The sequence below is a fragment of the Candoia aspera genome, chromosome 3 (genome assembly GCF_035149785.1).
Source record: "Candoia aspera isolate rCanAsp1 chromosome 3, rCanAsp1.hap2, whole genome shotgun sequence".
Classification (NCBI taxonomy): domain Eukaryota; kingdom Metazoa; phylum Chordata; class Lepidosauria; order Squamata; family Boidae; genus Candoia; species Candoia aspera.
In genome coordinates this window covers 46,904,353-46,920,873 of record NC_086155.1, presented here as the reverse complement: position 1 = coordinate 46,920,873, position 16,521 = coordinate 46,904,353, and the positions used below count along the sequence as shown (strand labels likewise).

General features: G+C 38.7%; 2 protein-coding genes across 3 annotated transcripts in view; one reads left to right on the top strand and one right to left on the bottom strand.

Annotated features, from left to right (window-relative positions):
• The window catches only part of GOLT1A (golgi transport 1A), a 321,971-nt gene that overhangs the window by 32,885 nt on the left and 272,565 nt on the right, over positions 1-16,521 (bottom strand). The window lies entirely within an intron of this gene.
• Positions 1-16,521, top strand: part of ATP2B4 (ATPase plasma membrane Ca2+ transporting 4) — a 167,973-nt gene that overhangs the window by 111,912 nt on the left and 39,540 nt on the right. For both annotated transcript variants that reach the window (XM_063297549.1, XM_063297551.1), the window contains exons 4-9: positions 7,427-7,684; positions 8,595-8,720; positions 9,400-9,525; positions 12,547-12,582; positions 14,757-14,918; positions 15,442-15,656. In XM_063297549.1, coding sequence (XP_063153619.1) covers positions 7,427-7,684; positions 8,595-8,720; positions 9,400-9,525; positions 12,547-12,582; positions 14,757-14,918; positions 15,442-15,656 — 923 coding nt within the window. The remainder of the gene's footprint in view (positions 1-7,426; positions 7,685-8,594; positions 8,721-9,399; positions 9,526-12,546; positions 12,583-14,756; positions 14,919-15,441; positions 15,657-16,521) is intronic.

Here is a 16,521-nt window from a genome sequence, read left to right as displayed (position 1 = left end):
ATTTCTGCACAAGAAAACAGACACATGAAATGAAACTAATTAACTTTTATTTACATAGATGCAGTAGATGATTAAATTATTTATTGGTGCTCTTCTTATTATATCCAGGTTCTTACAAATGCATAGAACAAATTACATGTATTTGAAATAATGTAGTACCATCATTACAAAATTAGGAACAGAAAGTTTTGTATATGAAAAGTTAGACAGACAGGCAGACATTCAGTCACGAGACTATTCATATAAATATGTTAGATGTGTTTATTTTAAAACATTCCATTTTTTAATCTGTTAAGTTTGTGATGTTCCTTCTTGTTTGCTCATGGGTATCTTAGGCATGAGGCATCTTAGGTTAACATTGCTGAGGAGCCATTTCTTATGCACTGATCACTTAAGATGAGATAAATTGTGTAAATCCACTGATTAATTTAGCCCAACATCTTGTGATCAAAAGCGATTGGACAAAGGCTGAATATAATAGAAAAGTCAAGGTTTAAAAGAATAGCAATCTCTGTCTCTCTATCACACAGACACACAGACACACACACACAGAACTGTCACAGTAGCTGCTAATAGTCTCACTCTCCAAAAATGTAGTATCCTTTTTAAAAATCTATGCTAGCCTTTACAGCTATGCTACAGCCTTTACAGTTTCATAGAGTAGTTGTAAAAAAGCCAGTTTGCTGTAGTGGCTAAGGCATCATGCTAGCAACCGGGAGACTGTGAGTTCTAGTCCCATCTTAGGCAAAAAGCCAGCTGGGTGACCTTGGGCCAGTCACTCACTCTCAGCCCCAGGAAGCAGGCAAGGGAAAACCACTTCCGGAAAAACATTGCCAAGAAAACTGCAAGGACTTTTCCAGGCAGTCTCTGAGAATTGGACACAACTGAATGGATAAAAGAGAGAGAGAGGGGAAGAGGGAATAGTTGTATTTTATGTAGAATCAGCTTTTTATGAAGTCACCAGGTAATTTATTTCATGGAACAGTTCCCTGTTTTAATGTTATCTTTGGTAGCAATTCTGAATCTAGCTATCCTCATTCATGTTTCATGGCACCTGAGTAAATTCAACTTTGCAATTATCTTTTTTTGTCCCTTTTGGGAGGAAAGGTTTGTGGTACCATTCCTCCACTAACAGACTTCTAGGCATTTCCTTGCAACTAAAATTGTCCTTGTCTGTGGGCTTATTTGGTTTGGTTCTCTTTTCTCTGGAACCATTCTTTTCTGCCTTCTCTTCATGGGGTTGAGTAGTATGCACAACAGTGATTTTGGTTAGCTGCTTTTCTTTTGTGAATTTCCCCTTCTCTTCACTTAATAGTCTCTGGTCTTTCTGCTTGCCTTTTTCTACTGTGGTGCACTGGTTACTTAAGCAACATGCAATGACTCCAAAATCTGTTTCTGGAGCTCAGTATTCTATGCTTACATTAAATAGCTCTTTGCACTGTGCATTACTTTGCACTTATCGCATTGAATTTCATTTGACATTTTGCTGCTGCCATTTAGGTTTTTTTTTTTTTTAAGACCAAACCTGTTCAAACTAGTCTATTATCTTAAATGTTTCCAATATTTTTGCTTGCAACTGGAGAATTGCATCTCTTGCCAGATTTAATTTCATAATTTGTGGCATGTCTTGCTGAATACATTTTTTTAATTGGAATAGCAAGTCATTTTATCTATAGAACAATTTGAATGGAAAAAACGGCTGACAAATTAGGCACTTAGCTGGATGCTCTCACTTTTCAGCTGACTGCTGTAAGGCTATTCACCTAACAGACACCTCACTTGTGCCTAACTTGCCCTCTTAAAATGCTGTAAGTTTGACTTGTCCATATGTTCAGACTTATGTGTGCATGTATATATGTATGATATTAGCATATGAAATGGTTGCAGGATGCCGTCTGATGGATACCAACATCCCCTAGGCTGTCCCACTTTATCAGTTAATAGAATTTTTTGCTTGAGGCACATGACCTGGAGTAAACATAACTGCCAAGCTGAAGCAATTTGCTGTTGGTTTTTGCTTGGTTAATTACATGCCATCAAACTGATGACAACTCTTTGTGACCACAAAACTAGACTTTCAGAATGATCCATCTTCAGCTGAGACTTTCAGGTCTTCCAGTGGTACACCAATGTAATTGAATCTGTCCACCTTGCTGCTGGTCATCCTCTTTTTCCTTCCACCTTTCCCAACATTGTGGATTTCTCAGGGAGCTTGAGCGTTGCATTATGTGTCCAAAATAATGATAATTTGAGCCAGGACATTTGTGGCTTGAGTGAGAACTCTGGATGATTTATTCTATGTTCCATTTGTTTGTTTTCTTGGTTATACAAAGTATTCTCAGGAGTCTTCTCCAACACCAAAGTTCACAGGCATCATTACTCTTACTATCCTGCATCTTCAGATTTGCCTCTCTAGAGTGTCACAGGGAAAACCATTGCCTGCACAGTTCTGATCTTTGTAGATGTAGACACCACACAGCATTTGAATATATTTTCTAAGGCTTTCATTGCTACCCTACTAAGTGCTTAATCCATTTTTTTCACTTTGCTCCTTGAATTTCAATTTTAGAGTTGCAAATCATTTGCATTTTCAGCTATGAGTAGTGTCATCAGCATAGCACATCTTCCTCCAATTTTAAGATTGCATTCATTTTTTTTCCAATCCAGCCTCCCTCAGTATATATTGAAGATATAGGTTGAGTAAATAAAGAGAGAGTATGCAACCTTGTCTCACTCCTTTGAAGACCAGAAGCCAGTCTGTTTTACCATGTTCTGTCTGGACTGTGGCTTCCTGTCCTGTGTATCAGTTATGCATGAGGACAATGAAATGTTCTGATATTCCCTACATTTTCCTAACTACATTTCATAGTTTGACATAGAATCAAAGGCCCTTCTATAATAAATGAAATGTATATTAACTTCCTTTTGGTATTCTTTGGCTTTCTCAATTATCCACCATACATTAGCAAGAATGTCTTTTGTTCCTGGCATTTCTTTTTCCATGTAGGCTCTACTTTGCATTGGATGATCCTAAGAATTATTTTGCTAGCATGTGAAATTAATGATATTGCGTGATAGTTTGCACACTTTGTTAAGTCTCCTTTCTTTGGAGACCTCTTCAGATCTGTTGGCCACTATATCATTCCCCAGGTTTGCTGGCATAATTTGGTTAGAACCTTTACTGATTCTTCTGATGCTTGCCATATTTCTGCAGATATTTGATCAATTTCTGTAGTTTTCCAACTTGATAATGACCAGAGTGATTTAACTTCATTTTCTAGTGTTAGAGGTTCTTGTAAATAGGGAATATCTTCTAAGGTATCTTGGATGTTGACAACTCTACTGTATAGACTTTCAGTACACTCCTTCCATCTTTCTTTGATCTTTGAATCAGTTACTTTTTGCCCATTGGTGTCCTTTAGCATACCAGTCAAACCCTGGCCACATTTTTGCTGCTTTTCCACCTCTTTGTACGAATAATATAATCAATTAGTCTTCTGTATGTTCAATTTGATTATGTCCATGTATAGAGGCATTGTTGTTTAAAGATTCTGTTAGCAATAAAGAAATCACTGTATTGACAAAAATTGGTAAGTTGTTCTCCTGTTTCATTTCTGTTTCCCAGGATATAAGTTCAACCACTTTTCCTCCTTACTATTTCAGACTTTGACATTCTAATCTCCAACCACAAGCAGCACATCTTGCTTGCATGTTCTGTCAGTTTCAGACTGAACATGTCCATGAAACCCATCAACCTCCTCTTCTTCTGCGTCAGTGGTTGGAGTGTCCAATTCTAGTACATTTCAAAGTGCTGCTACCTAAGATGTCAGTGTGTAGTTTATTCATTTCATTTTTCACTATATTGAACTTTCTCGTATTCATGCTTCTTATGTTCTATGTTCCCACAGTAATTCTATCTTTGCAGCTTCAGATTTTATTTTCCTGCACAGGAACATCAGTGACTAGGTGGCTTGAAGGCTTTAATCTACTCCAGAAGATCCTCAGCTCTTCCTCAGTAGCATGTTGAGTGCCATCCAACCTGAGTGGCCATCATCTGGCACTATATCATAAATCATTTTCTCTTGTCTATCCGCATGGTTTTCTTGGTAAAATACAGGAGTTCTATTGCCTTCTCCTATGCAGTATAAAATTGTCACTACAGGGATCACCCAATTTCAACATTTTCCTATATTGCTGCTGCCCAACATAGGTGGCTGGGATGACTTTCATGTCTTGATTGAGCCTGCTGGGAGTTTGTACTCTTGGCATACACTCCTGGCATTCTTTGCTTATCCATTTCAGGAACACCACCACCATCCCACTACAATTCATATCAGGATTTGCGGGGGATTGATTGTGGCCTTGGAACATAAATTATACTGCTGCTGCTTCTCTAAACCTGGAAAGACAATGATCCTGAAAGTCCAGGAAAAAAAGAGCAATAAAAAGTATTGAGAACCAGAAGTAATAATGTGGGGTGTGGGACTGTGATACTGCTATGTCCTAAGCCAGTTCTACAGAACTTTTCTTCATGTCTGGCTCTCCTGCAGTATAACCTGTATTGCTATTTAGATTACAAAAATGCCTTCTGAGGAAGATTGCACAGATGTCTTCTTATTGTCTGGATCCAGCCATTGAGCTAAATCAGACTGTGGCTTTGTTTTTGTTTTTTGGCTCAATGTTATGTGAATCCATCAATTATTGTTCTCTGTATTGTTTGAACCTAGCCAATTGTGGTTCATTTTGTAAACCATTGTTAAGCAAACTATGAACTAGTACAATATGTGACACCAGCTGTTCTCTGTGTGTCCAGCTTCTTTTACCATACCTCATCAGTTACTCTCGTCCATCTAATTTTACCCCAAGAATACTTCCTGTAAGGAATATTTCTAGGTCTTTTCATAGAAACATTTGTCAAGATAATAGTGAAGTTTGGTGATCCAGTAACTAGGTGTTGCTCTAGTTTCTTCTTGAATTTTGTATCTCACTATGGATTAGGACCCAAATTCTGCTTTTAAGCCCTTTTCTAAATTTGCATGTTGTTTAGCATTTTGTTTGTATTCCTCCTACAGAAGGCCTTGTGTGAATTTCTTTTTCTTGGAGTTACTGATTTTATAGAACTTGGTCCTCTCAGAAGAGATAGTTTGGCTCTTGATCTTCAGTGTAGTTTTATAAAACTATTTTTTTTATGATTTATCTATAAAGTCATCCTGTAGGTAAACTCTGTCAGTTCTCTCTGGACCACTATAGTTTTCACTGATTTTTTTCTGGAATTGAAATGACTCACTACTTTCCAGTTGCACAAACATTTCTACAGTCTTTAAACTCATAAACAGAGACAGAAACCCAATAGTGTAGATTATTTTACCTGTAATGCTGACCTGTAGCACATTAGCTGATTTATTTTATGCAATTAATTCATTTGTAATTTCATTTTTGAGGTTCAACACTTTTGAGAAATTACTGTCCTTTTTTTCTTTTTGACATACCAGACTCTAGCTTATAGCTTTGTTCTTAAATGTTGCTTATTGAAACTGATTTTGATGGAGCTAAAATGTTTTGTATGAATATAATGAATTAATTTAGAGCCATGTACATCAGTAATCTGTGAGACCTAAGTAATTTAAACCCTTCCAAAATCAAGTAGGTATGCTTAAAATTTAAACATGCCTTGAATTAATTCTGAAAGGATAACTGTTAGGCAGCAGAAAAATCAAAAACAGAAAAATCCTTGGCATGTTGTCATCATAAGAGGGAGGAAATACTTTATCTGTTGTGCCTCTCTTATAAGACTGTGGCTCTCTTGTAAGACTGTTCACATTTGGTAAATGCAGACCAGACCTTATCTGCAGTCAAGAATTTTGCATATCTGGCTTTTAGCCTGTGGTTCTCTTTGGAGAAAGAGTTTTGAAGTGTTGTTTTGCGTATATTATGGATCTGCAAAATTGCAGACAGGCTTTTGCACATGAGTAAAGGTTTCAAGGTTTGGCTATCCATGGTTGTTAGATTGGAACAGACCCCCCCCACACACACACACACTCTGAAGAATAAGGGCCACCAGTAATATATTCTGAAGATCTCTAACAATCAGCATCAGCAATTAAAACAATAAATTAATGGATCAAATCAAGACACTATAAGTACAGGAGAGCCTCACAGTGGCAGAATCAGATAGTAGTTTTTTTTAGGTGCTTGGGAAAACAAAAGGTTTCCTTTCCTTGGCACTTAAAAGACGGATGACTAGCTGCTGAGGGAACCTCCTCCTCCAAATGTTGAATGCTGCAGGCAAGAAGGAGCGTTTCCTGGTGGTCATCTAGAAAACTTGGGAAGCAGAGAACTGAGAGGAGGCTTCCTGAAAGGGACTCTGCAAGTTGGTCAGGTTTATGTGAGAGCAAGTAGCTCTTGAACACTAGAATTAAAGTGAGCCAAACATTGGCCCTATTTTCTTTTCTGCTAAAGCAGGGAGCAGTACATGATGAATTTTGTAAAGCAGAATTCCTTAGGGGTACTGATTAATTTTCTTAAATGTTTCTAGGTGGTGGCAAAACAGACCAGCTTATTCTACCTAACTTTAGAGAGACCTAAGAGGATTCCTCCTCCTTTCAGTGTAATTTTGTAAAAGCCTTTCTTATACTTGCTCACTGCAACAGCTGGGCTCTTCCAGTTGTATCTTTCTTGACCAAAAGACTTATGACAATGATGTGACTTTGGGGTGACTCTTTCTTTTGTGTGTGTGTGACCACCTTAAATTGAACCCAGAAGCCCACTGCTCCCTTGTTCCTAATCTGCATCCTTAAGACATTCTATCAGCTGTCTTAGTCCTATTATGAAACTTTCTTAGGGATTATGAATATTAACTAGGTTAGGTACACAGATAAGATAAAATTATGAAATTAATTTAAGAAAATGCCAAAGGGACAATGGTAAGGAAATAATTCCTCCCATTCTGCTTCCTTCAAGAAATTGGCAGGAAAGAAAAAATATCTTTGTAAGAAAACGCATCAGATGATGATGATGCTATGAACAAAGGTGGCTTGGAATTCTGGTAAGGGATAACTAGAGTGGTAGACTGCAATGGCAAAGTGCAAAAGTTTGACATATTTTGTATTTCTTAGACATCCTTGATGGTGTTACTAATGTACATTGACACCTTTGATTCTTCCTCAGTGCCTCTTCTTTCAGTGAATTAATTCTCCTTTAATCATGCAGCTCATATAGCTTGATAGGTTGTTATTCTGTGACCCATGTCACGATAAAGCTTAGGATATATTTTTATGATTTACCCTCAGCAGTCAAGGTCTATTATGCCCAGTAAAGTTTGTTCACAGATAAATATCTCTGTATCAAGTGGCAGTGGGTCTTATACACTATTATTTTAGTATAGCATTATTTTAAACCCTTCTTTCCCTCATTTATCTCTTGGAAGTGTGTGGAGAAGCAAAGGGCAGTGCAGAAGATGAAGGAGAAGCTCAAGCTGGCTGGATTGAGGGAGCAGCCATCCTCTTCTCGGTTATTATTGTGGTGTTGGTCACCGCCTTCAATGACTGGAGCAAAGAGAAACAATTCCGGGGTCTGCAGAGTCGCATTGAGCAGGAGCAGAAGTTCACGGTCATCCGTAAGGGACAGGTTATCCAAATTCCTGTAGCTGAGATTGTGGTTGGGGACATTGCTCAAATCAAATATGGTGAGTAACTATTAAAGATCCAGAATATTTTTCTCATTGGTTGCAGTTATCACTGTGTTTAGAAGAAAGGGACAAGCACACATTAGGACACAGATGCTGCTTCTAGTTTTGTCAGTTACCATTCACAAGCTCTGTGAACTATCTTTGCCAGCTGTGGAAATATCTGATGCTCATCCAAGCGTCCTGCTGTGAGAAATACCACAATGAGCGGGATGATGCTGTACAACCTATGCGAGTCAAGGAATCATGGGTGTAATCTAAATTAGGCAACAACTGGTTCTGACAATAATTTATCAATGTGTTCTCATTTTCTTTCTTTCTGAACTCCTAAATGCAGAAAACCAGCTACCATCCTTATTCCTTCACTTCTCAGCTGCGGTTCCACACTTAGCTAAATTGAGGTGAGAGGATCAGTAATGTAGTTCATTTGCAGCTTAATAGGAGCACCACTGCTCCAAGATGAACCATGCTGGCCTTCCAGTGGGAAGCATAATCCTCTTGCAGGAAATAGAAAATGTACAGGAGGCACAATGCTTAATTGTCTGGAATGGGCACACAGGTTCAGCAACAGGATGCACCACGATACCCCTCAGGGAAAGAGCCTAGGAGGTGCAAAAAAAAACACATTTTTTTTTTTAAACAGCCAGTTCACATGGACCAAACTGAACCAGTTAGAAAAGCAAACTAGTTGAATGCAGGCAGGAAAGGTTTGTTCCTGTTATGCTGAGTAGGAAAAAAAAATGCTGTCTAATTAGATTTCCAGTAATAATTGTGTCCCCATCTCTGTCATCAATTAAGCTTTAAAAAGAAGCTACAGAAGTTGAGATGGTTTTGGTTTGATAGAGAATAGCTTTAGCTCTGCCTTGGTGAAAAAAACCTTGGTGACCTGTTGCTTTTCTGACTTTTTTAGGGGACCTGTTGCCAGCAGATGGCATTCTGATCCAAGGAAATGATCTGAAAATTGATGAGAGCTCTCTGACTGGGGAGTCTGACCAAGTGAAGAAATCTTTGGATAAAGATCCCATGCTGCTTTCTGGTAAGTCTGTCAGACTAGGTTGCAGGAAGTTGAACTTCATTTATGGTGCAGGTCTCTGAGCCTTTTGGCATCTTCGTGCAAATATAGCCCATGTACTGAGAATTGTCCTTATGAAGAGACCAGGAATTGTGTAGTAAAGAAGCTGTTTTGTAATTCTCTAGGACAAGGTAGACAAGATTTTCCTCACATTTATTTTGGGAAATACACCTAGACATTTATTCTGTTTTTTACCAGGATCCTTTGAACTGCCCCAGGCACAAACTTCACCTATCTATTCCATTCTCTTTGAGTATGAAGCTGTAGTACAGTATAGTCAAACTGAATACTTGATTCTCCACAGCATCACTAAACCCCTACTTCTGCCTGAAGAAGTAGCACAAAAAAATTCAAGAATGCTTTAGTGAAAGAATTGGTCTTACCCAATTCTTGTGGGCCCATGGGATTCGGCATTTCATCCATCTTTAAAAAAATGAAAGTGATTCAATGTATATACTCTCTTGCGTGTATTGTATGCACTATGAATATTGAAGCTAGCAGATTTGAACAAGGGATCTAGAAATTAAATTTCATCTCCCAGATACTATTTAAACATCTTTTAGGTTATATTTTGGAATTAATTGTATACTTTATCCAGTGCCACTATTTTTCTTTCCCGTGCTCCACCGCCCCTTCTTACTAGGTACTCATGTAATGGAGGGCTCTGGTCGAATGGTGGTGACAGCTGTGGGTATCAACTCACAAACTGGAATAATTTTTACTCTTCTGGGTGCTGGAGAAGGGGATGAGGAGAAAAAGGTCAAGAAAGGTAAGACTCATGAGCCATTCTTTCTGTTGGTAGCATAAAGTTCCTTAGTGAACTGACACTGGGACTTTTTGAATTTTATAAGGAGAAGATACTGAAGATTCTAAGCATCTTGCTATAAACTCAGCATGTAGTCAGTATTGCATATGCCAGCATAGGAGATCAGAGAGTCAACTATCATGCTGACTGATCAGCTGTAGCTCAGTAATGCCAAGAATTGGGGACAGTAGATAGGATTATTCATAGATTGCTGTCTGAAAGTTGGTTTTGGAAACATATACAGGTTTCCTCTATTGAGTCATCATCTTCATCAAGGACAAATGAGTTTTGGAAAGGGCAAGGGAACCTGAAATAAACAGTTGCAGTGTTGAGTGCTCAGGTACAGGGATTTAGACAACCTGCACTTTTCCAGAATGTTCCATTACATTGCTTCTTCCCCCCATCCAAATCTCCAGGTTTTCTATCTCCCACTTTTTAACACCGAATCTGCTTTCTATGACAAGTGAGCATATTCAGTTGACATAAGGTTGTTTACTTCTCTGCTACCCCTTTAAGGACCTCCTTTTTTTTGTATTGGTTTTGTGGTACTGCTACAAACCTTAGAAGAAAAGTCCTGCTGATAACATCTTGTACATGTGATGTTTTTGTCTACCTACAAATAGGCACTTGGAGGAAATAAGTTTGCTCTTAATAAGATAGCAAGGATGGGGCATCTGTGGCCCTTCAGATGTAACTTGCTCACTATGGACACACCAAAGAGCCATAGGCTTCCCATCCCAGAGTAGAGCATTAAGACCATATCTAAGGTCAATTGACTATTTAACCATGATCATATTATAGCTCTGCATGTTAAGTTACTGGGGGTCATATAGTGGACTATTCCTTTTGTCTCCTGCTTGGATGGGCTTCCCAGGAGTTTCTGGTGGCATGTTTTTGATGGTGTGTAAATCTCTAGTAGGACTCTTCTTACGTACTTTCATCCTTAAGAGGGAAGCTGATGCTTTAGGAGGACGATAAAACTCCTTGTCCAAAAGATTTCACCAGCAAGTATATAATTTTCTGGGTTATTGTTTAAATCAGGATTCCTGAAATATTTGCTTGAGAAGACATACTTTGTGAGGATATTCTATTATTTTTCCTCTCAAGCTAGCATTGATTTTGACCAGTGTGGGATGATTTCCATGGTCCATGAGAGCATATTTTTACTAAAAGAGAATCATTACTGCAGCACTTCTTAATGCATACTTATTCATACTTAGAACAATCCCATTAAATGTGTCATTCATATTCCTGTATTGTAAAATAAGCTCAGACTGAGCAACAGTGACTAGAGATGGTAAATATGATTAGTGTGTGCTTATAACAAAATAGCTAATCTGAGCCCAAACCATTTTAACAGCCTGTACTGGAGTACTCTGCCTCTGTTAATTCACAAATCATTGTGCACAGTAGCTTTAGTTTCCAAATAAGGCTTTGAAGCTTTCTCACTTTCCACTGAAGACAAAGAAAGGAGAACTTTGGTATGTAGTTTATAAAAACAAAAACCCTGCTTGCTGGTCTGATTTGCTCACAGCATGAGAGGCATCTGTGCTTTAATTCCATCTTGGCCAGCCAAAGGATACACAAAAATGGCCTGCTGATAGCTTCTCCATCACCCCACTGAAACATTGTTAAGGGACAGCACTTAACGAGGCTAGGGCTGAGGTAGGACGGTGGTGCAGTTTTTCTAGTAGCCAGATGAGGTCATCCTATCTACCCATGTGAGCAGAAGTCGCTTCTTTTTCCTGTTGTTTTAATGCACAAATGGGAGAAATGGAAAATGTTCCAGGTGTAGCTACTGCTTTATCTTTTCTTGGGTGGGAGGGATTCACAGCTGCCATCCAAGACTATGTAGTTCAGACCTCCGCAGAAATAGGGGTGATCTGTTCGCCTCGATGCCAAAGAATAAATCCGCAGGCAGAACATTCTAGGCATTAATAATAAATGAGTATTTTCTTGAAATCCCCTGGCTTTCCTTTTGATGCATACTGGAATAGAGAATTCCCCATAGCAGCAACAGGAAGCATGATGTTCAAGGGAGGAGGTCCCCATCTTTCTATTCCCCTTCTCCAAGTGGCTGAGCACATAGTTAGGTGTGTCTAACTCCCATCAGATTCCATGGAATATATGCAAGAATATGTAGGTGTGGTAGTTAAACTCAGTGTGCTGTCCCAGAACACCTTTTAAATCCATTAGTTAACTGATGTTCCACACTTAAAAAAAAAAAAAGCTAAGAATGTGTGGTAGAAGGGTGGATTTTTCCTACAAATGATCCACATCTTCTGTGCTTAAACTAAAAAAATTTCTGTTTTTTAGGGTTAAAATAGTACATGAACCTATACGGCTATGGCATACAGAAATAATGGTTACCTACTTTTGGCACTCCTGTTTGTGAACTGTCCTGTATTCATCCTCTATAGTAGTTCTGTAGGTATTTTAAACTGCTCTATTTTTAAAAGGCCATTTTCCCCCCTGAGGAAAACCACTAGTGAGGCATTTTATTTTCTATCTGTCATCTGCTCTTCAGTGGAAGCTAAGTGGCCTCAGGCTGGTAGTAGAAAAAACATCTAGTCCCCACACTGCTGAAAATGTTTAATTTAGAGGAGTTCAGTGTAAGAACTGATCCTTAATATTTAGTGCTGAAAGCTGAATCATAATGCATTCTATCACTTTGAACAGCAAATATTCCATTGATTCAAACTGGTTGTTTCTATACTGGCTTGTTTTCAGTAGAGTGAGCAAAAGAATTGGAAAGTGGGGATTCATAATGGCAATTAGTTGGGAGAAATGTTGAACTTCTCTGGTCTTTTTGCAATTGGGCTCAGTGCAGGTGGCAGTTCTGTCGAGCATAGCTTACCTCTCCATATCTGGCAACCTCCCCATAAGAGCACTGAGCTCCCACATAAAGGTGCCCTCGCCATCAGGGACATCAGTGTCAAGAATCATGCGCTCAGTGCTCCACCCTTTCTCTCTTTGTCTAAACAGGTAAAAAAACCGGAGTCCCTGAAAATCGCAACAAAGGTAACCAGCCTCTCCATCCTTTGAACCAGCACCACACTAACTACTGAGCATTCCTCCTTCCTTCTTCCCATGAGTCTGTGCTCTTTGTCGCTACGGCGGGAATCTCGCCTTGTTGTTCTGGAAGAGAGTGTCATGATTATCACAATGCTAACCACCCACCACTCTTTTTTCTGTCCACTGTATAGTCATCTTTGCTTGGGAGAATTCCATAACTAGTACCATACAACCTTCATCTAGTTGAGCACTGTATTTTTGAGCTGAGGCGTATGTCTTGATGTGTGTATACATATTCACACTGTATAAGAAGAATTAGGCCAGTATACTTAGGTTTTAAAACAAAACACAAAAGAAGTAAAGCTTTATGGAACCCCTTAGATAAACAGGCATGAAATAATATTTGATCTGAAATGAGTTCCTATACAATTGGGATAATCACTTATTTCCCAAGATGACATTGATTGGTTTTCCTGTCCCCAGTCCCCAACCCTGATCTTTTTTTAAAAAATCAGACCCTTGTGGTGGGTCCAGCATATGTGTTCATTGCACTCTGTTCTTCTCATGGCCTTTTGAATCAAAGTGAGTGTTTATTTTCTGATATGTATCACCCCCTGTTCTTTCCAGGCTATGGTGAAGAAGCCCATTTCTGTACCTGTCTGTTTCCTTCTTGCACTTTGCCTTTCTCTTTTTCTTCCTTTTCTCAGCGGTTTTGAGTTTTCCCTCCTTCTGATCTTGAAATCTTGGGTTATTTTGGCATTGATTCTCCTCTTCCTTGCCCTTCCCTATCATGTCCATAAATCCTAACTGTGCAGATCAGTTATTAAGTAGTCCTGCTCACATTTTTCTGAACCCACATGACTTTGGGAATTGATGGCACCTCACCTTTGTTTATGATGAGAAATTTGTATTCCAGTCTATGCATAAAATACTTCTCAGTGCATACAAATACCCAAATGAACAATAAATAATTAAAAGAAGAAGCACAAAGTATAAAAGTCTACATCATTTGATTTTAGTTTTTTTTTTAAGCTCTTATTAATTCTGGGGATTTGGGGATTGAATCTCTGATTTTGTTAGGTAAATAAATTGCTGCAGTTATGCTGATATGCACTAGTTGAGGATCTGCCAACTGTATTTTTTAGAGGTTCCAAAGACATGAAAAACTAAGTCACAAAGCTTAGAGGGGGTGAGTGAAGGGGAGGTTGAATTGACTAACTGATTCACTTCTCATTGACTGACCCAGTCCTTACCTCTTTATAATTAACTTTCCTCTCCTCTTACTCCTCCCCACCCTCAAGATATGATACCTACATAAGTTTGAAAGACAGTAATTTTAAGAGATACGGCATGCGGAATCTGATCAGGGAATAACCTTTATAGCTTTTGGAACTCATTTCTGGAATGTAGTTTTGAAGTCACAATTTTGAGAAAGAATTTATTATACTTATTTACTTTACTTTTTTTTTTAATGAAGACATCTTCCCTTCTATTAAGAGTGGAGACGTTTGGATAGCTTATAGGCTTCTTTTGTATTAACTTCGCAAACCATAAGCCATCACAAAGACTGGACAGATGCTCTCTTTCACTTTCTCATCTACCTAAGCAGATGTACTAAATGCAGCCTGGTTGGTTATGGTTGCCTCTCAAGTAGACAGTGGGGGCCTCTGTTGAATAACAAAATGCTAGATTTAGCCATGCCATGAGAATTTTGAATATTGTAGCTGCTCACAGATTAGGTTTTCCACTTTTACTACCTCAGTGAGGTGAGTACTCATGAATACGTATTACAGAAATGCTAATGGAGGAGATGCCTTGCACAGAGACATGAGGCAACTTCAGCAAGTCAGTCCCCAAAACTGGCTCCTGTGCCTTCGTACCAAGGCTGTCCTTCCTTCCAGGTATAGGCAAGTTAACTGTTGACACTTATTTACTTAAGAGGGGATTTTCACAAGCTGCTTCAGTCATCTGTTCCACAGGAATGTGGAGCAGAGCTGCCTGATTTTCTAGGTTTCCAAATTACCAAGTTTCCGTGAGTGCTGTTGGGGTTCCCATGCACTGCGATTCTCTCTCTCTCTCTCTCTTACTCTCTGCCATTTTTCTTGTTCTTTCTGTTGCATCTGAAGCATTTTATGACTGTTCTTCTCATTCACTGCATGTTTGTTTCATCCTGGATTCAGCCAAAACTCAGGATGGTGTGGCCCTGGAGATCCAACCGTTGAAAAGCCAAGAAGGGGTGGAAAATGAGGAGAAGGAGAAGAAGAAGGTGAAGGTCCCAAAGAAGGAGAAATCAGTGTTGCAGGGAAAGCTCACCCGCTTGGCAGTTCAGATTGGAAAAGCAGGTGAGTGCATCCAGTTGTCTACTAAGGCTAGTCCCAGATGATTAGATTAGTTTCTAGAAAGCTAGAATTTATGAATGAGCAGAATTTGCAATCTCAGATTAAATACTACAAGACTCACAGTTCTACAGAGTTGTTCAGTATTGTTCCAAGCCAATGCTTCTCTAGTGTCTTCTTTACTACATATGAAGTAGACTCAGCTTGAGTCAATCTAGCACAACTCTCCAGGGCCTCTGATGGAAGTGTTTTCCAGTTTTCTTGGCTGCAACCCTTCTCAGGTAACATATTACGCTTAGAATAACTGTATAAACAGCATGAGCTTTAACACTGGTAAGGTATGTGCCCTGAACACTGGTATTTCCAACTATATCTGGAGGACTATAACTTCCCCATTCCTGCTTTAATAACATAGACTTGATCCAGATCTGCTGCCTTCCTTCTGGTTATATCCACGATGCAGCCAATCCTGTAATCTACTGGAGACAGCCCTTTGTCACAAAGCTTTTTTTCTCTTCCTCCTCCTCAGGACTGATTATGTCAGCAATCACAGTTATTATTTTGGTGCTGTATTTTGTGATCGACACTTTTGGGATTCAAAGAAGACCATGGCTGGCTGAATGTACCCCCATCTATATCCAGTACTTTGTCAAGTTCTTCATTATTGGTGTCACTGTGCTAGTAGTAGCTGTTCCTGAGGGCTTGCCCCTGGCTGTCACTATCTCTTTGGCCTACTCTGTGAAGGTGAGAATATGGACTCCACAGGAAATTCCACAGCTTGATGTCAGGCTTCTGTGTTTGGATATGAAGGGAATGTGTGACACATTACTTGGTTTTTACTATAAAAAGGCTAGGTTGGGTGTGGGATAACAGGCACAAGATGTAATGAAATACACCTGTGTTCATTTGTAAGTTTCTTCTGCCCTGTTTCTTCATTAAGATGCATTTTAAAAAGTGCATGTGTGTATCTGTCTAAGCAGATGGCAGCACCTAGCTGATGATATCTTGGCTTGAAAGCTAAGCAGGTTGGGCTTGTCTAGAATAAGGAACTGGATGATGTCTTAGCAATTAAAAGGGATATACAAATAACAAACCAAGAGCGTGACCTGGATAATCTTCCTACATTGGATTTACAAAAGAGGCTTATTAAAGCTTTGAAGAATTTTGTGAGAAGGGACAAGGAAAAAATGCAAACAAGTTCTACAACATTATTTGAAGGGACTAAAGATCAAAATTGTTAGAAATAAAAGGAAAGAATGTAAAGTTGGTTTATTTGATCAAGTTTAAAATAGATATGTTGTTATCTCTGGTAACCCTTAATGGACTTTTGCTGATTAGGACTGAAATAATGAGGTTTTTAACGATTTGATTATAGATAAGAGATGGGATATGGGAAGAAGAGATCATTTGTTGTATTTTAAAAGAGGGTGATAAGTTACTAAAATTGTGTATACTTGTGATGAAGGGGAAGTCATTTCTTTATATATTTCTTTTCTTTTTCTTTACTATATTCTTATTTTTTCTTTCTTTTCTCTTTCTTTTCTCTTTTCTTTTTTTCCTTCTATTTTTCTTTTTTTGTTTCAGTTTGTATTAGTTTTTTATTATTGTA